General features: G+C 41.3%; 1 protein-coding gene across 2 annotated transcripts; it reads left to right on the top strand.

The window, feature by feature from the left end:
• The first annotated feature begins 1,085 nt into the window (after positions 1 to 1,085).
• On the top strand, positions 1,086 to 21,895 carry GSTA4 (glutathione S-transferase alpha 4). Of its 2 annotated transcripts, XR_007152011.1 has the most exons (9): positions 1,086 to 1,180; positions 2,179 to 2,287; positions 6,493 to 6,544; positions 7,898 to 8,030; positions 8,907 to 9,048; positions 11,438 to 11,569; positions 15,204 to 15,377; positions 17,955 to 17,964; positions 21,885 to 21,895. XR_007152011.1 is itself a non-coding variant. In XM_047857773.1 (7 exons), the coding sequence occupies exons 2-7, from the start codon at positions 2,201 to 2,203 to the stop codon at positions 15,324 to 15,326; spliced, it is 669 nt and encodes a 222-aa protein (XP_047713729.1). In that variant the 5' UTR covers positions 1,086 to 1,180; positions 2,179 to 2,200; the 3' UTR covers positions 15,327 to 15,815. The 2 variants fall into 2 exon arrangements, 1 of the variants encoding a protein (XP_047713729.1); XM_047857773.1 differs by lacking the exons at positions 17,955 to 17,964; positions 21,885 to 21,895 and having other exon boundaries at positions 15,204 to 15,815.
• Positions 21,896 to 23,712: the final 1,817 nt, after the last annotated feature.

The following is a 23,712-nucleotide window of genomic DNA, read 5'->3' as shown; positions in this document are numbered from 1 at the left end:
AGTTCTGCCTTCTACTCTGTAATATAGCCTTGATGATTTTACTATGTTGTTTTAGTTTTAACTTATTTACCAGCCAAATCACTTTTTTAGCCACAGTGACACGTCTACCCCAATGTTCTCCTTCCTCCCATCCAGGAAGGTGCTCTGTGTAGCCTGTGACTTAGAGTTTCTGAAGTGAATGGTAAAGCTCGAGATGATAGTTGGGGTCAAGAAAGAGAGGGGGAAAAACACATATGTATTTAGTACATATACACAAAATGAAATGAGAGAATTTAAGTTCTGTTTAATAATACATGGGTTCTGTTTAATAACAGTATGTTTATGTAATGCCTTTTGTTCTCATGTAGGGTACTTTGCTTATTTTAAAAGCCTTCAAATATTAGCTATACCTATTATATGAATTTACAAGACCTTGTCCTTATTAAAAGTTTGTAGTTGCTATTTATTAAAATATTTGGTAGGGGTTGTCGTCTCAAAAGAAAGGCAGACTGCCACGTGCAGCGCCTCATTTGGATGTGTCTGGAGTCTTGGAAGCTTGACTACCCTACGTTCTCCTACAAATGGACCTTGAGAGCTTGTTTGGAGGTTCTAGCAGGGGAGCGCAGCTACTCGTATACCCTTGACCGAAGAACGGTCCTCCTCTATCGGGGAAGGTCGTCCTCTTCGACCGAGCGCGCAGCTTCGGGAGGGACGCACATGGAGCGGTGAGGGAGGAAGGGGACACCCGCCTAGCCAGCCAGATCAGCCGAATCAACCCTGGCGATCAATGGGGTGACAGATGTCGCAGCCAGATCGCCCTCACATCCGAAGCGCTAGGGGCGCGCACGAGCTATATAAACCTAAAGAGATTTTTAACTTTACGCATAGGCCGAGTCACTCTAATGGTACCGGGCCTCTAAAAGGATTTTTTAACTAAATTCCTAATCTAACTAACACCTTAAAGTCTACTTAATTCCTCAAAACGCTAAAATTGGCGCTAACTGGCTCGAATTTGGACTATCTTCATATTATCCAGAATGCCTTGCAGATGGGTGGAGCATGCTAAATACTGCCGTCTCTATTGGTGAGACTTCCCAGCCTCGCCCACCGGAGCGCCAGCTAGCGGCCAGCTGGTCCCGCCTCGCTGCAGACAGCTGGCAGAGCGCTTTGTGAGGCTCCGGGTGCTCCTAGCGGACTCCAGGTCTGTCTCCTTCCTGCCGCTCCCACCCGCCCATCCCCTTCGCCCTCCACTCCCTGGCCCCGAGTCTCTTCCTCCACCGTGCGTCCCAACTCTCTCCCAGCACCCATTCAGTCCTTCTCATCCCCCTCCCACCCGTCCTTTGGCGCCTCCGCCTCCTTCTGGGCAGACGTGGCCCTCTTGGCTGGGGCTGGAGTCATTCTTGGCTCAGCGTGCGTATTTTTATTAACCCGCTCTGCGGAATCCGAACCCACTGGTTTCCGTGGAAGGCTAGCTAGTGGGCTAGCTTTGGGTTTCCGTGGGCTGAGCGGGGACCGGAGTAGCCCAGTCCTAGTAGACTAGGAGTCTAGTCTCGGGTGGTCGAGTCCGTGGCCTGGGCGCATTCCCGAGGCCCGAGGCTCACCTCCCAGCTGTGGCGGGGGACGTGCGGGACCCGGGGGAAGCTACCGCAGGCTGGAAGACCGACGCACATTTTGCAGACAATAGTAATGCTCGGCCGGCCCATCTCTCAATAGCTGTAATAATCACATATGACGATGCATGTGAAAACATGAATTCTTGCAAGGGTTCCAAAGAGTGCATAATTAATTCTCCGCGGCCCTCCGCACCTTGCCTCACCAGACCGAATTTGAGAAATTTAAGATTTTCAAGGTCAAAGTGTATGATGTTCTGAATCGGTGAAGTACCGTACTGCTGGCTAGGATGTCTTTACAACAAATGGCCCCAGCTTCCCAAGATCCAGAATAAGAGATCATAAATAGAAATGGTATGGAAGCCAAGTGGTTGTTTCTTTTAATATTTGAAAATGGTGGTATGTTTTCATTGAGTAAGCGAAAACGCAGTCATAAAGGAAAGAAAAAAAAAGAAAGCAAAAAGCAAAACCGACTTCCTTTGCCAAAATCCTGAATATTCATTTAGCCCGTGAGCACCGGGGTTGAAGACTCGAAATAAGAGAAATAAGACTGCTGGTGTGCGAGGAGCTGCGTATTTGTTTTTTTCAGAAACCTTTTCTGAAAGGCCATCATGGCAGCAAAGCCCAAGCTCCACTATCCCAACGGAAGAGGCCGGATGGAGTCCGTAAGATGGGTTTTAGCTGCCGCTGGAGTCGAGGTACCCTCTATGCTGTTTCTTCACAGATTTGCCATACAACTTTGAGACTTTTGAGGAAAACATAAATGGCGGAGTCCTGTTCTAGCCCTCTCCCCCACCCAACACAGACATGCTTGGTTGAGTCAGAAGATTCCTTGGTTGAGTCAAAAGGGGTTTTTCTTTATAAATGGAGTGTGGTTAATGGAAATCTGTTTTACTTTCCACTTTTACTTAATCATTGGCTTCTGATCTACCACCAAGAAGTATTAATAAGGAGAAGAGGAATGAACCTGAAATTTGCCAGTTACAACTTTTCTTAATTAATTAAATTTTCTCTTCAATGGCTTCTAACTGGCAGCCTTCCTCTGCATATGTGTAGGCTTTGGCCCACAGTGGTTTTGTCTTTTTGTTCTATTCTTTTAGTTTCTTATTTATGGAAATGTTCTAGTGGGTTACAAAGGTTGGGAAACCATTGGCATAAATTTCCCTCACCCATTTTCAATTGTCATTTGCTTTGTGCTAATCTTGTTTCATCCATCTCCTCCATTTGTTTTGTGGGAGTATTGTAGTTTTTAATCTCTAAAAGGTAAGGATTTTAATACAATACCATAATATCACCCAACAAAATTAGCAGTTCTTTACTAATATCTTAACAGTCTGATTACCTCAAACAGGTCTTTTTATAGTAAGTTTATTCCAGTCTGGATCTATATCATGCCCACACATCGCATTTGCTTAGGTTTCTTTCAGGATTTTTAAAATCTGTAACAATTTCCTCTGTATTTTTTAAAAATAAACTTTATACTTGGGAATAATTTTAAATTTATAGCGAAGTTATGAAGACAGTGCACAGTGTTCCATAACAGCCACTCAGTCCCTCCTGATGATATCATCTTACATAATCATGTCAAAACTAAGAAATTAACGTTGGTGCATGACTAAACTACAGACTATTTGAATTTAATTAGTTTTGCCAATAATGTCCTTTACTCTTCCAGGATCCCACATTATACTTAGTCACTACGTTTCCTTAGTCTCAACCTGTGACAGTTTCTCGGTCTGTCTTTTATTTCATGACCTTGACAGTTTTGAAAAGTATTGGTCAGGTGTTTTGTAGAATTCTCCATAGTTTAGGTTTGTTTGAAGTTTTCTCATAATTGGACTGGGGTTTGGGGTTTTGGGGAAGAATAGCACAGAGGACAAGTGCCTTTCTCATTGTATCATATTAGGGCTGATATTAACATGAGTATATCACTGGTGCTGTTAACCTTGGTCATTTGGCTAAGACGGTGTCTGCCAGGTTTCTTCATTGTAAAAGGATTTGTTCCCTTTATTTTTTGGAAACGAGTCATTAAGTTCAGCCCACGCTTAAAAGGATGGGAATTAAACTCTACCTCCTGGAGGGGGCGGCATCTGTGTTTAGAATTCTTACATAAGGGAGATTTGGGTTTTTTCTTGTCCATTTATCTATTCAATCATTTATTTTTATCAGTGTGGACTTTAGTATTTATTTTGTGCTTTGGGTTATAATCCAATAATGTTTTCTTGCTCAAATTGTCCCACTTTGGCCATTAGCTCTTTCACATTGGCTCCTGCGTCACACCTGTGCACATGACTTCATCCTCCCTTTTCTTTTTTTCCCTTTAGCTCTTTCTTACTTTCTGACACTACAAGATGCTTCAGGCTCATCTTGTATTTTCCTTGCCCTGGCCTTAGAAATTGGTATTCTTCCAAGGAGCCCTGGTCCCTTTTATTAGCAAATGGTATTAGCAACCAACAGCTGAGTGCTAAGTGTCTGCATCTGTTTTTAGTGCCATTTATTTGTGGAAGAAACTACCCTGTAGAATTTCCCCCATTCTGGATTTGACTGACTTACCCTCATTTCAACATATTCTTTTATTCTTTATGTTTCCTGTAAACTAGTTAGACCCAGAGATATGATCAAATCCAGGCTCCTTGTTTTCTTTCTATCTCTAAATCTTTTTTTTTTTTTTTTCCTACCAGACTCCATCACAGGGATACTGGGTGCATATTTTTATTATACAACATCAAGGGATGCATGATGTTTGTCTCCTTTTCAGCAACGCCGGCTTGATCAGTGCGTTCCGGTGACGTCAGGCTGGATCCATGCATAAAGTTTCCTCCATCACCTTCTCAACTAGTGGTTTTAGCAGCTATTTTCATCACCATTGTTAGGGATAACAAAATGGTGCTTTTTCTATTTCTGTCTATCATTTTATCTGAATTTATTAACTGTGTTTCTTTTCTGAAGAGTAGTTTTTCACTTAACTATTTAATTACTTTGAACTACAGCTCATATGGGAAGAGTAAGGTAAATGCTTGATATAGTCTCTTAATCGATTTTCAGAATAATTAGGCGTTACCGTAGTAACCTCCAAAGATGATACATGAGGGTTTTGGGGTTTGCGGTTTTGTGTTGTTTGGTTGGTTTTAGTTTTGGTTTCTTTGCATATCATTATAACTCACCATACAGTGTTTTACAGTTTTCTAAGTGAGTTGATATCACTTTTATTTACAAATTCTGACTTCTGACTTCTCTTGAGAAATTTGAAGATCTGATTGATACTGGACCCTCATTTTCAGAGGGCAAGTAATTACTAAGTCTGACTAAGTAAGGAAGGACTGCCACCATAGATGGTCCTTTCTAGTTCATCACAGTCCCCATTATTCCACCATTGTCTCAGGATATGTTTTCTAATTATGTTAAGAAGATAGTGAAAAAAATTCTTGGTCCGGTGACCTGAACATGGTTGGCTTATTGATGTCACCTACCTTTTCCCTGCATGCTTCTGAGTTTGCAGTTCTGTCTTATTGAATAGGTTTGCAATGGTTATCTTATTTGTACCTTTAATATAATCTTTTCCCAAATCATCTCTCTTTCCAATCCTCATTCTACCTCATGCCTCCTACTCTCCTATGTATGAGTCAAGATTCTTGGTGACAGCAGTAGAAAACCAACCCTAAGTAAGTTCTACAAAAAAGAAAGTGGGTCACATAACCTACCTCCCCTAGACCAGTCGCAGTGGGCAGGCAGGTGAGGTAGAGGAATTAGCCCAGCAGGTCCCGAACCCACCTTCCAGCCAGTGTGGAGGGAAACTGCAAAGAAATGTATAAAGGAGAAACTGACTCGTGAACTCCCACACAACTTGGTAACCAAATTCCATCTAGAAGAATTATCAGAGGAGGGCTACCTAGCTAAAGTCCAATCTCTTAAATAAAGATTTGTCCTTGGAGAATGGAGCTCACACTTTCAGTTGGGAAGTGAAAGTTAGTCTAGGAAAAGAGAGCCAGGTAAGTGGTAAAGACTGCAGAGTGGGAATGGCAGAGGCAGATCCCTCGAACCTGTTCTCAGATGTTGCATGCTCAGGCAAAACAAAAGGAAACAAGTTTTCTGTAGGTTTGAAAGAGTCTCAGCCATTTTTGTTACAGAATACCCTGCGTCCTGGATTTGCCTGATTTTCACCTTGCAGTTAGATCTGGCAGTATTTTTTACAGTGTTATTGTGCCCTTCTCACTGTCACAGCAGGAAGCACACAATGTCTCAGTGTCCCCCAATGGGGAGCTAAGTTTGACCACTTGGTTAGATAGATGGTGTGATCTCCCAATCTTTCCACCACAAAGATGCTTTTTTCCTTTGTCATAATTAACTTGTGGGCTGATACTTTAAGGTTGTTTGAATATTCTGTTCCCCGAAAGGCAGTGATTTCAGCATCCATTTTGATCCTTTTCAGAATCAGTTGTTATATTGTAGGTTACAAATTGGTGATTTTCTAATTGTATCATTAGCACTAATTCTTCTGTTAAAAAAAAAAAAAAGCTTTTCCTTCTGCCTTGTTGAATATCATCACTTAAGGACACAGGGATTTTTTTTATTAGAGTGTGTGATGATCCTTAAGTGACATTACCCGTCTGATGCTTGAAATGTCCCTAATTTGGCTAAGGACTCCCCTTCAGGTAGGGTCCTGCCTGCCTTTGCCTTTGCCATATCTCATTGGTCTTTGAGCTCTTCCTTGCTTTCTGATGTATTAGCATCAACCTTTTCTCCCAGGAGTCCAGGTTTCTTTTAGTGGTACAGGGAAACCAAGATGTGGGTGCTAAGTGTGCTCCTTCTGCTTCTGAGACAGTTTAACTTGGTATTTTCAGTACTGATCCTCTAATGATATGTGCCTTCATGGGGGATATCTTTTTTTTTTTTTTTAATTTAGTTTGATGAAGAGTTCTTAGAAACAAAAGAACAGTTACAGAAGTTGCAGGATGGTGAGTATGGAAGTGAAACAACTGTTTGGTAATGCTGATTTTTCTTTTAAGAACCAATATTTATGTGGAAGGTCAAAGATGCTGCTTACACTGAACTCTCAACAGTATCCTAACACCAGGGGGGGAAATAGCTGAAATTGCTCTTCTCTGAGAGCTAAAGGGAGTGAACCATCAGGTGAACAGCCTTTCTCCATCCTTTTCTCCTCTCTCTGCCCCCCTCTTTTCCCGCTTTTTTTCCTCTCCTTCATACCTTCCCTCTTCATCTTCCCCACCTAGCTCCAAATTATCTGAGCCATCAGTGCCTGCTTGAGTATGCAAACAGAAGTCCTCATTTAAACTGGGCCGCATATTTGCAGTGAATACTAAACAGAAATGAATTCAGTGAAAGTCCCCCCACCTTTAACTCCTGATCAGCCCCACTCCCTCTATGCCCAGGCTCCGTAAGGAATACCTAGTGACTCTGTAAGTAGCCTCCCTCCCAGCCATCAGCAGGGTCTCTAGACCCAACTGAAGGCTGCCTCGAGAGGGACCAACTGTAATGTCACTCTTCCTGTGTGACACTGGCCTCATGTCACTAGGCATGTGTTGAGTAATCATTTTCCCCAGACACTCATGTACCCCCAGTCTGTGAGCCCCTTGAGGGCTAGGCTGTATCCTACATTTGCATCTCTCCCCAGGGCTTAGTATATGGAAAGTGTTTGACACAGTTTTTGTTGAAAACTGCAAGTGGTTGGTTTTTGATCCATGACAGCAGACTTGGTAGTACGTGGTCTGTGGCTGTGGAACAGAAAGCCCGGTGAGTACACAGGAGTCTCAGTCGGTGACGTAGGTTTTATGATCAGATTGTTTAAAGCAGTGCAATCGATAGAACAGTCTACAGTGATGGAAATGTTCTGTTCCCAGTCTGGTGTCATAGCCGCTAGCCATATGTGCCTACTGAGCACTTGCAATGTGTCTAGCATGCTTAAGGAATCGAATTCTAAATTTGTCAAAATTTTGATTAATTTAAGTGTAGGTTTAACTAGACACATGCAGCTACTGACTACTGACTGGGTTGGCCAGTGCAGCTCTGAAGAAATATCTTCCCCACATTCTCTCCCGCCCCTTGTCATGACTGTTGGGCACTTTTGCTGGTGTGAACATGAAAAGGGAAGGTTTTGAACAGGGCTTGTTTTCAGGCTTCTTTGGCAGTTCAGTCTGCTACCCTGCATGAAGTTGATGTCATCTGTCATCAGGGAGCTTTCCACTGTTCTCAAGGCTCTGGCCCCACCATCCCTTTTCATTCAATAGGGCATGTTCAGGGGTTGGAGGACAGGGAAGAGATCAGTTTTAACTCTGGGCTTCCATTCTCAGGTAACCACCTGCTGTTCCAACAAGTGCCAATGGTTGAAATTGACGGGATGAAGTTGGTGCAGACCCGCAGCATCCTTCACTACATAGCAGAGAAGCACCACCTGTTTGGCAAGGATCTCAAGGAGAGAACCCTGTACTATGGCCCTCTCAAGTGTTCTCGATTGTCACTTACTGAGACCTCAGCCGATTAGCAGTCTCTACAGCAAGCCCCGTCTCCTTTATGTCTTGTATCATTAGAGTAAACCGGGAACAAAAACCAGTTGGAAAATCAGCACAGAGAGTCTGGGCAAAACAATAGAGAAGAATTGAGTTCAGATACTAGATCCTCTATTTGGGGTGTGATTGTTTCAGGTTTCAACATGTTTAAATGCTTTGATATTGCTTTTTACGTTTCTTGCAAATTTAATATCACAGAGTATTAAGAACAGGAGGCTGCTATGACATTCAAGGTCAGGAATACTGTACCTTGATTATAATTTGGATTATATTTTTGAACTCAAAGCCTGATCATTGTACCTACTAAGATGCGTGATCCAAGGCAAAATGCTGAGTTCCACAGTCCTGCCGAGTATCGTATACAATATATTAATATCATATGCCTGATAATGAAAGCCAATTAATATGGATAATAGACTCAATGAAATATTGGGTGGAGTGTTTAGTACCATGCCTGGTACATACCAAGCATTCCATAAATGATAGCCACTGTTTTTATAAATGTGAAATTCCACCCACACCAAGCGTGGGTTCTGGAGTAAGGATAGACAATTAGGGTCCCTGGAGAGGGGGATGTCATTGCTATTTGCTTTCTGATCTGTGACAGATTTTTTTGAATTACAGCTAAAATTGGCTTTGCATCTTTGCTCTTGAGCCAGGTATAGATAAATGCTCCCGGGTCCTTAAGTTGCCAGAGCCTTAAGAGAAAAGCACTCTGAATTCTTAGTTGTGGAAGCCGATGAGTTCAAAAAAGGGGAAACTGAGATAACTTTTTTGTTGTTGTTATTTTAAGGATTGACATGTATGTGGAGGGGACGCTAGATCTGCTGGAACTGATTATCATGCATCCGTTCCTAAAACCAGATGATCAACAAAAGGAAGTGGTTAACATGGCCCAGAAGGCTATAATTAGATACTTTCCTGTGTTTGAAAAGGTAGGTGGCAGAGCAACTCACGAACACAGCATGACCAGACTACAAGAGAGCTGTCACTGACGCCCCGCTCTGCGCTGGGCAGTGGAAAGGGGAGCCTGCTGGACTAACCTCGGAGATTCCCGAGAGCTGACAGTAGCTGTCAGAGCAAAGCCAGGGTGTCTTGAAGCCCCTCAGGCTCTACTTGGACCATGTTACTCTGGAAAAAACATGGGTTCACCACATGTGCGCATTATTGTTCACCGGGTGCCCACCCTGGGTAAGATGCAGAAAAGCAGAAACTGCCTAATTCCTACCTTCTTTCATCCCATGAACATTTGGGGAAGGGCCATTGTATACCAACATCCTACCTGATAGTTTGGTATGATGAGAAGACCATTGTTTTATTTTTCTCCCCTTTGCTCTCTTTGCTTCCTGTTTTGTTATTTTCCTCATCTTGTTAATATATCTGCTTTCCTGAGCTTCAGACTCCTGTTTTTCTCAACTAAGAGCAATTGTTTTAAATGTTTCTGTTAAAAAAAGAAGAGAGTGTAAACGTACGGAATTGGCAAATCTCTGGCCATCTTTGTAGAATTAGATTTAAGAAGGAGAGGTATTCTCTGGGTTTTTCAGTCACTTGGTTTCATGGTCTCTCACCCACAGGCACTTTGCAAATGTAAAATATGATAATGTAGAAATGTGGTGTGACAAGGGAGGAAGAGGTGCCTTGGTGAGAGGTCACTGCTGGTTCTTAAATTCCTATGGCCCAGACTGAGTCAGCTCCTAATACATACATGAGCTGAAAATTTTTAGCTTTATTTTTTTTAATTTTTATTGTTTTTTACACATAATGGAATGGAATCACAGAGAGACTGAACAACATGCCTAATGTGGGGAGCCGGGATTGGGAACCCTGGCCTCTGACTGCAATTCTGGATTCACTGTGCTCTCCCACTCTGGCTCCAGTAGCTATACTTGATTGGGAGTTGTATGTAGAGCCCCTGTCTGACACCCCCCCCAACCCCCCCCCTCCCCCCCCCCCCAAACACACCTTGCATGCATTCATACTCACTTATGGGCATCCAAGAGTTCACTACAAAGGAGATCCCTCCTTTTCTTTCTTCTCTTTTTTCTTTTTTTTTTTTTTTTTTAACTTTTATTTATTACTGAGAGACAGAAAGACACAGAGTGTGAGCAGGGGAGAGGTAGAGAGAGGGGGAGTCAACAGAATCTGAAGTAGGCTCCGAGCTGTCAGCACCGAGCCTGACGCGGGGCTCGAACTCACAAACCTGGAGATCATGACCTGAGCCGAAGTCGGTCGCCCAACCAACTTAGCCACCTAGGCGCCCCAATCCCTCCCTTTTTTACCACTGTTCCCTGCTTCCTCCTCCTCATCATCTATCCCTATGAATCTCTGAAGCAACATGTTGCCCTCACAACAGGAGTCAAGATCAGCCCTTGTGCTTTTAGTTTTCTCTGTCTTGGAAGTTGTGACAGGAAGCCTGCTTTACTAAAAAAATTTTTTTGGGGTGCCTGGGTGGCTTGGTCGGTTAAGCGTCTGACTTCGGCTCAGGTCATGATCTCACGGTCCATGAGTTCGAGCCCCGCGTCGGGCTCTGTGCTGACAGCTCAGAGCCTGGGGCCTGTTTCAGATTCTGTGTCTCCCTCTCTTTCTGCTCCTCCCCTGCTCATGCTCTGTCTCTCTCTGTCTCAAAAATACATAAACGTTAAAAAAAAAAAAATTAAAAAAAAAAAAACTTAAAAAAAAATTTTTTTTTTCAATGTTTATTTTTGAGAGACAGAGACAGGTTGTGAGCAGGGGAGGGGCAAAGAAAGAGAGAGGGAGAAACAGAATCAGGAGCAGGCTCTAGGCTCTGAGCTGTCAACACAGAGCCTGACGTGGGGCTCGAACTCATGAACTGTGAGATCATAACCTGAGCCAAAGTCGGACACTTAAGGGACTAATCTACCCAGGCACCTCGGAAACCTGCTTTTTTTATGGTCATGTCTAGTTGATGACTGCAGGTCCCCATGTTTGTAGAAATACGGAGTCAGCAAGTGAGATTAGAGTCCTTGGAGGGGACCTGTTGCTGACTTACATGACATCCCCCAGCCTCCTGCATCTGTCACCTCTAATCATTTCTGTAGGATACATTTATGGAATAGATGTGTCCTTTTAAAGCACTGGATGCTAAATCTAGAGTTCAGATTTTCTTCCCCTTTTCAGTGTTTGATATAAAGCAGGTATTTAATAGTACTTCTGTGTCTACACCTTTTGTGTGTTCTCTCTCTCTGATATAGGGATCCTCCTCTTGATATTACTTATATGCAGAGATACTGCACTGATTCAATAGTTTCATCAGTTTCTCTGTGTAAAGAATTGTTAGCAATGCAAAACATTTATATCCTGCAGGTTTTAAGGGATCATGGGCAAAGGTTTCTCGTTGGTAACCAGCTGAGCCTTGCGGACGTGATTCTACTCCAAACCATTTTGGCTCTAGAAGAGAAAATCCCCAATATCCTGTCTGCATTTCCTCACCTCCAGGTAAATAAAACCGTGTTTTAGAAGATTGGTTCAGATCTCTTAGACCTTCCTTCCTTCAATGTCTGTTAGTTGGTTGGCTAGGGGTGCATGTGTCCTTTTTTAGATTCTAGTTAGTAAGATGAAATGAAAGTAGAAACTTGAAATGGTTTTTCTGGTTCCCAGATCTTACGAGCTGAAAGATAACGTATCTGTGAAAGCAGTTTTACCTAAATTTTATCCCATAACTATGCTCTTGAAAAAATATCCCATACACAGTTTGCTAACAAACTTGCCTTAGGGGTAATCTCAGGGATGAGGCGTTCCTCATCTGTCCGTGCTGTATATATACTGACAGGAGGGCTTCAGGGTCAACACCAAAAACAGTCTCTTTGTCAGGATGTGGCTCCCGATTTTCAGAAATAGGTGCTCTTGAATTGGAAATGTCCCAGCCTGAGTTCTGAAAACAAGTAAGAGGCTCGCTGAATATCACTCTAGAGAGTTCCCACCATACATTCCCCTTCTTGGAAAATCCAAGGAGAGACTTGTGTGTGTCTCCACTTATTCCTCAGTATTATTCTGGTAAGACTGATCATGGAACTTCAAAGCAGAAAAGGGCTTTAAACAACTAATCTCATCCAGAACCTTTGGTGTAGATACGAGGAAATAGAGACCCAAGGTCAAGAAATCAGCAGCCAAGATGGCCTAGTTAGTGAGCCTCAGTTCTGTCTAGGACCTTAGCCTTTTATCTCCAGGTCCAGTGGGTTTCCTCTATATGGGGGTTTGGCAAACTACAGCCTCCGGGTCAAATCAGCCCTGCCACCTGTTTGTGTATGGTCCCTGAGCTAAGAATGGTTTTTACATTTTTTTTTTTTAAAGTTTTATTTATTTTTAAGAAATCTCTGAGCTAAGAATGGTTTTTACATTTTTTTTTTTTAAAGTTTTATTTATTTTTAAGAAATCTCTACACCCAACATGGGGCTTGAACTCATGACCCCAAGATCAAGAGTCACACTCTCCTCCAAGTGAACCAGCCAGATACCCCAATTTTTACATATTTAAGTGGTTGAAAAAAAACATCAGAAGAATAATATTTCATGACACATGAAATTATATAAAGTTTGAATTTCACAAAGCCATGGCTCATTCATGCACACATTGTTTACAGCTGCTTTTGTGCTACCACAAGAGTTCAGTAGTTCTGATAGAGACCATATGGCTTGCAAAATCTAAAATATTTACTAACTGGTCCTTTATAGGAAAAGGTTGCCAATCCCTTATATACCCAAATGGGCACATATTTGACTAATTTACCAAAAGTCAAGAGAAATACACTAGATCTCCAAAATCTCCAATGCTTCTTAAAAAATGATAATAATTTTTCCAAGCCTAGCAAATACACTTTGATATACTTACGAGGACAACAACCCTAGTTAAATACATACACCTGGAAAAGAAGAATAGAAGTCTTCAACAAGCCAGTAGCCATTATATTGTTTAGCTGCCTGTTCATTTCCTCTTGTAGACACAGGGGCGAACATTCTTTAACCTGACTTTCATACCAGTAGGTCCCTGAAATAACTCAGGGACCTGTTGGCATTTTCCATCCATGACACTAACGACTTATTTTTAAACCCCAGGTACATCTGTATAAATGTAATTTTTTGGAACGTGGGTCAAGGTGTTTTTTTTCCATATTGAAGGATAGTTAACACACAATGCCATGTTAGTTTCAACACCGTGACCCAGCAGCTCCACACATCATGCTATGCTCATGACAAGTGTAGCTACCATTTGTCCCCATACAACGCTATTACAGTGTCATAGACTATATTGTCTGTGTTGTACCTTTCATTCCCATGATTTATTAATTCCATAACTAGAAGCCTTTATCTCCCACTCCCATCCGTTTTGTCTATCCCGCCCCCACCCCACCACCTTCCTTCTGGCAACTGTCAGTTTGTTCTCTATTTATGTGTCTGTTTCTGTTGCTTGTTTCGTTTTTTAGATCCCACATACAAGAAAAATCCTATGATACTTGTCTTTTTCTGACTTATTTCACTGGGCATAATACCTTCTAGATCGATCCATGCTGTCACAAATGGCAGAATTTCATTCTTTTGTATGGCCAAGTAGTGTTCCATTGTATATATATAAATACATATCTTATATATCCACATCTTCCTTATCCATTCATCTATGGGTGGACACTTAGGTTGTTTCCATAATCTGGCTATTATAAATAATAGCACAATAAGCACAGGGGTGCATATATCTTTTCAAATTAGTGTTTTCATTTTCTTTGCATAAATACTCAGTAGTAGAATTACTGGATTGTATGGTATTTTTATTTTTAATTTTTTGAGGAACCTCCTTACTGTTTTCTATAGCAGCTGCACCTAAATACAATTTTAATCTCTGATGAGATTGGGCATCAATATTAAAACACTTTTTTTTATGTTTATTTTATTTTTTGAGAGAGAGAGAGGGACCAAGCATGAGCAGGGGAGGGACAGAGAGAAAGGGAGACACAGAATCTGAAGCAGGCTCCAGACCTGAGCTAAAGTCAGACACTTAACTGACTGAGTCACCCAGGGACCCCTTGGTATTAAAGGACTTTAGAATCTAACACCAGATCTAAGTTGAAATGAGGATCATTCCTGCATTGATTAAAGGGCATAAAAGTCAGATGTCACAAAAGTTTTATTATATGTGACAAATATGAATCTCAGGTAAATCTTTAAATGATAAATCCTATAGAACAAGTTTCCAAATGTTAGTATAGTATTTGAAATTAGATGATATAAAGAGTTAAAATAAGTAATAAAAAGAGAAAATTGTCATTTACATAGCTTTAATTGACATAATTATTAGCTTTTGTTAATAGTGAAATATGTATGTATGTTTCTGTATCTCTGTGTGCATGCTTAAGGTTATGCTTTGTATATTATTGACTTTTAATAAATAGTAACTTTTTGAATAAATGACCTCTTTGAAAAATTTTATTAGAATAATTATATATGATAGATATACACTTTTTCATATGGTTCAAAATTTTTATTAGATCGAATAGACTTTTCTTCTCAATTACTGAGAATTGGTAAGATTTGACTGTATGAATGGAAAATATGATTTCCGTAAATATCTGGTATCTGGGGTCTGAACCCCAGGCCGTAAAAAATGCTACTGTCCGTCTCCCATTCATAGCCATAAAGAGGATCCATTTGCTAATAGGAGTAAAACAAGTCCAAGGAAGCTGAATTTCAGTTGTGCCATATGATGACTTTTTTAAATACTTTTATTCAAATGACTCATGCATTTTCTCTGAGTAGAATAGTATATTTAAGGTACTGATTTTTCCTTCCTTTTTTCTCTTTAAGCAAGCATTATAATCCTAATCTAAGTATCTTTTTTATTTTTCTATGTCTGAAAAGAATTCACATTTTGGTCTGAGCTGTGAGTTTGCGTGAATAAAGCCTGGATAGATCCCAGCCATTGTGGGCAGAGATTGTAAATAGTCACACCAACACTTCTGCTTGGGTTCCTGTAACAAATATGTATTGCAAAAACTTTCATGGGCCATTTTGTACAACTGTATTTTCACAGTAACTTATTACCTTTGCTGTTAACCTTGAATTGTTGTGTTTTCCTTTTTCAGGAGTTCACAGTGAAAATCAGTAATATCCCTACAATTAAGAAATTCCTTGAACCTGGCAGCAAGAAGAAGCCTCCTCCAGATGACATCTACGTGAGAACTGTCTACAACATCTTTATGCCCTAAGACATCACACCCATCTGTGAGTGCGAGCTAGTCCCTAGAGATTGCTGTCTCCACAATAGCATCTTCACTGATGCTGGGCCACTGCGATCCCAGCTCTGTCATGGTGCTATGTATGATTGTTCTTCAGTTGGGTCTTTCATGTCAAGATCTCTTTTAGAATCATTGATTTTTTTTTTTTTTTTTTTTTTTGTCCAGTGAATAATTGTTAAGTGACCTTTTTCTGAAAACCTTTTTGAAGAGGCTGACATTTAAGTTAGATCTGATGTGGTTACTCATTTCCTGAATACCAAGGATGGGCAGGACCTCATGTTCTTCTCTGAGCTTCTTTTCTCCTTTCCTTATCCCATTCTAAATGCCCTCCAATCTTTTCCTAATGTTTAGTGTTTGATAACAACAGAATATCTAGTGAATAATTCCTCTCTGCTATAATAAGTCTGTGGTAGTAATGAAGGCAGTCAGTATTAGCCAAAATAAAGAATTTATAAATCATTGCCCTGTTGCCAGAATTTTTTTTTTAATTAATTTGTTTGGAATTTATTACACACTCTCATGGTTCAAAAATCAAAAGAGCGTAAGAGGGTATAGACTTGGAAGTGTTCTTTTCAGCCCTGCCACCAAGCTACCCAGTTCTGTTCCCCATAGGTAAACACACTTATCATTTGTATATCCCTCCAGTTGTATTTGATGCATGTATATGAAAATATAAATATATATTATTTATCTTCTTACTACCCAAATGGTTATTTGTAGACTGGTAACTTTTTGCATTTCAAAACTAAAAGTACTGTTTATTAATACTCCTTTATTTTTTTTTTAATTTTTAAGTAAACTTTTTTTTTAAGTTTATTCATTTATTTTGAGAGAGAGAGAGAGAGCAGGGGAGGGTCAGAGAGAGAGGGAGAGAGAGAATCCCAAGCAGGCCCCACACTGTCAGCACAGAGCCCAATGAGGGGCTTGAACTCATGAACTGTGAGATCATGACCTGAGCTGAAACCAAGAGTTAGACGCTTAACCGACTGAGCCACTCAGGTGCCCCTATTTTTAAGTAAACTTACTAAAGTATAATACACACACAAAGGTAAGCATATTGTAATTTTAAAGTGTAATGAATTGTCACAAAGTGAATACTCCAATGTAACCACCATTCAAATCAAGAAATAAAACACAACACCTCAGAGGCACCCCCAAATGTCTCTTCTCAATAGTTTTTGTATATATAGTGCAATCATATGATACACATTTTTCTATTTACTTTTTATACTTAATAATTTTTATGCCAAGAACGTATACCCTTGTTAAACCACTGTATTAATACTGCTTTAAACATGTGTTGGTTTTTAAAAAAAATTTTTTTTTTCAACGTTTATTTATTTTTGGGACAGAGAGAGACAGAGCATGAACGGGGGAGGGGCAGAGAGAGAGGGAGACACAGAATCGGAAGCAGGCTCCAAGCTCTGAGCCATCAGCCCAGAGCCCGACGCGGGACTTGAACTCACAGACCGCGAGATCGTGACCTGAGCTGAAGTCGGACACTTAACCGACTGAGCCACCCAGGCGCCCCTGATATTTCAAGAATTAAAAAACTAAGGAAAAGCAAGTTTTTGATGAGAGTCTTAGAGGGGACAAACTCATTTCTTACTGCAGAGGAATATTTGTCCAGATGTAAAAAGCAAACAGCAGCCATGAGGTGATCATTAATGCCTATCTTAATCAATGCCAGTACCTCAGTGTTTTGTTAGAGGAAAATCAAGTACAGCCATCAGGGTGATTATTTGTGTTTTCATGTCCACAGGGTGGGCTTCTGTTATCACTATGATATTTAGAATTGCTGGAGGAGCAATGGCTTGGTGGCAGGCACAGTGCCGGGCAAGCCTGAGGAGTAATGATGGGCTAGGCTGCTGCTTCTGAGGGAGAGGCCCAGGCTCCCTCTAGGCTCCTGAGAGCAAGAACACAAGCCAGTAAGAGGAAAATGGGGGAGTTTATAGTACAGTATCACCTCACCCAAAGACAGGTCTGCCCTTTGCTTCTGGGAGTTGATCTCTAAGCCCTTGGAATATCATGCCTGATGGGAACGCCTGTTTGTCTGGAGGAATTGGGCCAGCCAGATCATAACTACATGATTTAGGGTGAGACCCTTGAGCCACACCAACAATAGAGTATAGGGTGGGGTCACATGTCTACTCAACTATGGAGGGGCTGGAGACAGATCAGCCATATGGACAGTCAATCATGACCATATGATGGAGCCCTCATACCCACCCCCAAATTCTGGACTCAATGCTCCAGGAGCTGTCCTGGTTAATTATACTCCATTGTCACACATGGTTGTCAGGAGGAGTTAATGCTCTCCACGACTACATAGGACAAGGACATCCGGAAGCTCCATGTTGGGAACCTTCCTGGATTCTGCCCTGTGCATGTCTTCCCCTGGCTGATTTTCATCTGTACCCTGTCCTTATAATAAACTACAGCTGTGAGTATAATAGCTCTCAATGTGTTCTGTGAGTTTGTCAGCAGATTGTGGAACTTAGGCTGGTTTGGGGGCACCCTTCAACTTGTAGCTGGTGTCAGAAGTGAGGGTGGTCTTTTGAACTACTCCTTCTAACCTCTTCAGAGAAGAGAAACATGTTATACTCATGTGTAGATTAATTTATGCATAGGAACCAGACATTGACTTGATAACACCCAGGGTCTGTATGATTGGGTTTTGTGGGATGGCAGCAAATTTGCACTATTTTGTACTATTATTGTGGTGTGATTTTACTATGCAGTGCCATTGCCTGGTGATATGTAGACCTCAAGCCTTTTTGTAACCGGTGGGTTTTAATTCTTCAACACTAGAGGGCCCTCAGGGCTCTGAGAAAACAACCAGAAAGAAAGGTTGGCTTCTGAATTAGAGGATTAGAAAAAATAAATACAAGAGACCATGTGGTGTCAAATGAAGACAGGTTCCTGTGTCTTTCCTGCTCAGGGCTACATGACCTTAAGTTGTGTGGTTCTCTTCCTGTATTGAAAACAACTTTCCCTCCTCCCCTATTTTGCCTCAGGTGGCATTACCCATTTTGTCACAGTCCATTTTTGGTCCAGGCTCCTACCCTTTGGTCTCAGCCCACAGCACTCCACCCCCATTTTCATGAGCCACGAGACTCTGGTAATAGAGTAAGAGGTCAGGAACAAGAAATCGTTCATTCTCAAAAACAGCAGTATGGTAGAGGGTTCAGGGCTGACCCCAAGCCCATGGAATAAGAGGCTCACCATCTAAAGCCTCAGCAGGTGAACGAACAAGTAAAAGTGCCTAGCCCTAAATGGGCCAGTTGCAGAGGCTCTGGTGTCTGGACAGAGGAGAAGGTGCAGCACTTAATGAGCTTGGGACCCAGCACAAGCCACTCAGAAAGTTTGCAATACAGATTTACAACTATGCAAAGACCACTTTCAAATAACACTATACTGCCCGATGGGTAGTGCAGGTATCTTAGAGTATTCCCGATTCTTTCCTCTGGTCCCTTATAACATTTCTGTCATAGATGTCACTTATCCACAAGCTATAATCATCTGACATATTGTTCCTACTATTATTTTTAACACACTACATTTACTTGTTCATATATTTATCCTGCCTGTCTTTCCCAACTAGAATGTAAGCACCACGAGTGCAGGAATTGGGGTTATCATGCCTGCCACTGTAGACTCCAGGCCTAAACCACTGACGGGCACAGAGCGGTACTCAGTAAATATTTGTTCAATGCACCAGTGGAATCTTACTTTCTTCTTACTTGGGCAACCTGATGCACTCTCAAATACACAAACAATGGATGTAAAGTGAAGCCCCAGAGGTGTGTACAAACTGGAATGCTCGTTGGCTAATCCCTTGAGTTGGGTGGAGCATTCAGTGGGAAAGGAAAGGGTCATAAACCCTCACTTGAACTTCCTGCAACACTCCAAGACAAGAGCCACGAAGAGGTAAGGATAGTGGTGAATTTCTTATATGATGTTCTTGGGTTTGGCTGGATAGTTCTATTTTGTGGCCAAATTTGCAGCTTACAGTCAGCAATTGTTTTAACTTTGTGGTTAATTTAATGCCTAGGATTTTAAACTTGCCTATTTCAAATAAAAGGAACATTTTTTATGCAGAGTAGATCTGTACATGGAAAAGAGATAGCAAATTTTCATCTAGACAGGCCTTTTAGAGACTTTCATTGCCTATGTATGACATATAACATATCACACATTGAAATGCCCCCCCCCCAGGCCCATACTGCACATTAAATGTAATTTAAAAAATAAGTATGTAAGAGTCAAGTGGTATTTCAGTTGATTGGCGGAAATAACACACTTAAGTAGAATTGAAACATTTACCAATTTTTAAGCCATTGCTTCTTTTCCCCTCAGGCAAATCTCCTACTTTTGTACACAGTTGAAAAGAACACAGGTGCCCCCCCACTCTGTGCCATGGTGGCTAACAGAGTAAATCTCTTCCATCTAGGTGTCTATTTTATGTAGGCTTGGAAGATGTAATCATCCAGTCTGACACGGGGGTCTTCCTCCGAGGTCCTGCATCCCTGAGGGTCTGTGCTAAGTTGAAAAACAGGTGTCTCTCTCTAGTCAACCCTGACACAGTTTTTCTAGGTCTTGCCCAGATCTTTAAACAGCAATAGGCCAGGTGATGGCCTACTTTGTTCATTCCCTCAACAGCCTGAATCACCTGGGCAGCTGAATGTCTCTTCCTTGGCTCAGGTATGTATTTCACCAAGATAAATTTATAAACCTGGGGGGTGTAAGTCGACCTCTTATTAGTTTTGGCAACATGAACCAATCCATTAGGCCCATTAAACCCTAATGGAAAGGAAATACAGTTTCTGAAATATTTAGGAAATATATATTTCTGAAATACAGGGCTCTTTGGAGAAACTGCTTAGCATGTGAGGTTGGAATAGAGCTACCTTCCTAACCACCCTATTACAGAAGTAACTCCCACCCCCACCCTACCCAGGAATGTGGTTTGGTGGTTTGTGTATTAAAAATGTCAGAGAAATACTTGAGCTATTTTTCGGAGGGGCTAATTCCATGTAAGAGGCTTACCTTTTGATAACATGTCAAATTCAACCAACGTGTCAAATCAACTAATTAAATATTTTTCTAATATGTCATGTTAGAAAAATAGAAGAGAAATAATTCTTACTCAATTACAAATGGATTGTAACTTTAAGCCTATATTTAACTATACTTTAAAGCTACACTGAAAAGTCTTGGTTATGCTGTTAATATTGCTGTTTTCCAACTTTAACATATTCTTTGTCTGAAACACTGTCAACTTAAGGCTAAATTATGCTACATCTTTCCAGTCTAGCAAATTTAAGTTCTGTGGGTGAATACAGGGTTATGTGGGAGAGATTTGGGTTTGTTCTGTTTTGTTTTGTTTTTGTCTCAATTTGGATCTACTGGTTACAATGAAGATAGGCCATTCAGATGCACTGGAGAAGCCAAAGTAAATGTTACAGATATTTCCATTAATAATAGATTTAGCATCAACATCTTGAATTCTGGCCCAAAACATCTGCTAAAATTGGCAGCTTCTTAAATTAACCACTTAAAATTTTCATTATCCTGAAAATTCAATAAAAGCCTGCCTTTTGCCTAACTGTTCAAATAACTGAGAAAATCGTGTGCTGTTTTGCCCCAGTTATCCAGAATGGCTGTTAACATTGTCAGTAGAATTTCACCTCAAAAAGATGGCCTGTTTTCTCAAGGCATGTGTTCGACAGTTAGAGGAGTGTAGGGCAAAGAATGAAGACAAGTGAAGAAAAGATCAGAAAGACTGTTAAAACTGAAAGAAATGAAGGATTTTATCAAATTCTAAGCCAACTCCCCGTTTGATAGTTCAGGCAAGTGACATTTCTTCCAGACCTACCCCAGGATTGGAGGAAAGCTACACATCTGGTACTCGGTTAAACTTGGGGATGGAAGAAGCATTATATCTCTTCAAAGGGGGTCAATGAAAATTTATTTAGCATGGGAAATTCACTTACAATTATCCCAAACTCCCTTTGCCCTTCTTTTTCTCCATTCTTAGCCACATGCCACTCCAGCACTTCACCATTTGCTCACCCTACTTTTTAAGTATCTGCAATTTATGTCTGCACGACAGTTCCTGAGAAGAATGACCTAGGGCCACACATGGAGCCCCAGATGCAGTTGTGTTGGGTGTTCACTCCAGACCTGGCTTCTCAAAGTTCATTAAAAAAAAATTTTTTTTAATGTTTATTTTTGAGACAGAGACAGGGTGTGAGCGGGGGCAGGGCAGAGAGAGAGGGAGACACAGGCTCCAGGCTCTGAGCTGTCAGCACAGAGCCCAGCGCTGGGCTTGAACTCAGTGATTGTGAGATCATGACCTGAGCCGAAGTCGGACACTTAACCAACTGAGCCACCCAGGCGCCCCTCAAAGTTCATTTTGATATACAACTGAATTGTCTAGGTCTCTTATGAAAAACATAGACTCTGATTCAGTAGCTTTGACCCAGGAATTTAGAGTCTACATTTCTAACAAGCTCCCAGGTGAAGCTGATGCTGCCAGTCCAAAATCCCACTTGTGGAGAATGCCTTCTTTCAGAAGCAAATTTGACTTCTTTTCTCGCATGTGAATGTTACTACAATCTGGAGATAGGGAATGTATATGTGCCTATGTGTGTGTGTGCATGCGTGTGTGCATGTCATTTTTTGAGTCCTTACTATGTTCAGCAATTTGCACACATTATCTCATTTCCCTCTCATTAACTACCCACGTGAATTAGGGACTATTTGTCTTATTATACAAATGAGGAAACTGAGGCTCAGAGAGGTTAAAAAACTTGCTTAAGTGAGAAACAGAGCTAAAATTTGAACTTAGGTCTTTGCTTTTATTGGTACCCAGGGCGTAACTCAGATATGAGTTCTTCCACATTTTCTAAAAGATTTGGGGCATATTTTTTACCCAGGTCCACACTCTGACTATGCAAATGTTGTGATGTCATCCCATTACTGTCTTCTGCTGACCCTGTCTTAGGCATGGGCCCCCGGGGCTCTGAGTGGGGGGAGTGCATCCAACGGCTCATCTCACAGGTGAAGTTTGTGAGCCCGAAAAGGTGGCCCTCAGTTCCCAATGTAATAAGCCCTGTTTGGGAATCTTAGCTGGTGCACCAGGTTTGTTTAATTAAGGACATACATGTTGGTCAATATTAGCGGCACAAAAAGCAAACTTGAAGACTGGGGTTTGAGTTTATGGTGAGTTCAACACCTCGGGTTCTGGGTCTTCCAGCAGCTGTGTTTGCAGAATGTCTGCATTTTGGGTGAAATCCAGAACACACTGCTCCTTTGTTCCCTTTATTTCACATGAAAGGCACAAATATTTCCATTGCACCTGTTCCTTTCAGATTTGACAATGTACTTTTACTTTTTTTTAACAATGAGAATAATTGAGTTTATTTCTTGAAGCACAAACAAACTTGGCCTTCTATATTACCAAGCTGTGGCTTATTCTAATCTTTGTTGAAATTAATTAGAGGTCAAAGGAAAAGGATTAAAAGACTTGGTTTAGGCCCTTAACCTATAATGTCATGGGACTGGAAGGGGCAGGGCTCAGAAAAACTTATATTTATATGCTCATTCTGTACGGCTCTGTCCAATTCTTATAATACCATATTGTATTTTTTTTAAACACTATTTACTTCTTACAACTTGGTAGTCTGGATGTTTCCATCACTAAGTATCAGATTTGTAAGGGTTTTTTTTTTCTTTTTTTTTCAGTTTACTTTTTTATTTAGAGAGAGAGAGGGAGTGCAATCAGGGGAGGGGCAGAGAGAGAGAGAGAGAGAGAATGAGAATCCCAAGCAGGCTCTGCACTGTCAGCATGGAGCCCAAGGCAGGGTTTGAACCCATGAACTGTGAGATCATGACCTGAGCCAAAACCAAGAGTCAGACGCTTAACTGATGGAGCCACCCAGGCGCCCTTGGTTTGTAAGGTTTTTGATTGCAGGAACTATATCTTATTTATCTTTGTATGCTTGGAGTACTTTACCTAGTACTGTATTCATAATAGGAGCTCAATAAATGTGTGATGTTGAAAGAATGAAAGATCAGACATTGTGGCGAGTTTAGAAACTGGCATCTCAGAATGGCACACTGAGGTAATAACTATATTCTGTACAACTGCCATGTGTCTGGGATAGTAGTGGGTTGGTTCTCTAGGAGATGGAAGGAAGACACCCTGACCCCTGCCTTCCAAGAGTTTGCCACCTTGTTAGAGTTTTGCAGTGCAGAATCTAGGGGGAGCAGTTGGTTCTTGGCTGGGGTGAGATTGTAAGCAGTATTGGGCTCCTTCCCTGTACTCAACTCTTCCAGAAGAAACAGCTGT

This window comes from Prionailurus viverrinus, chromosome B2 (assembly GCF_022837055.1).
Source record: "Prionailurus viverrinus isolate Anna chromosome B2, UM_Priviv_1.0, whole genome shotgun sequence".
In the NCBI taxonomy this organism is placed as follows: Eukaryota; Metazoa; Chordata; class Mammalia; order Carnivora; family Felidae; genus Prionailurus; species Prionailurus viverrinus.
This window is presented reverse-complemented; position numbering and strand designations above follow the sequence as displayed.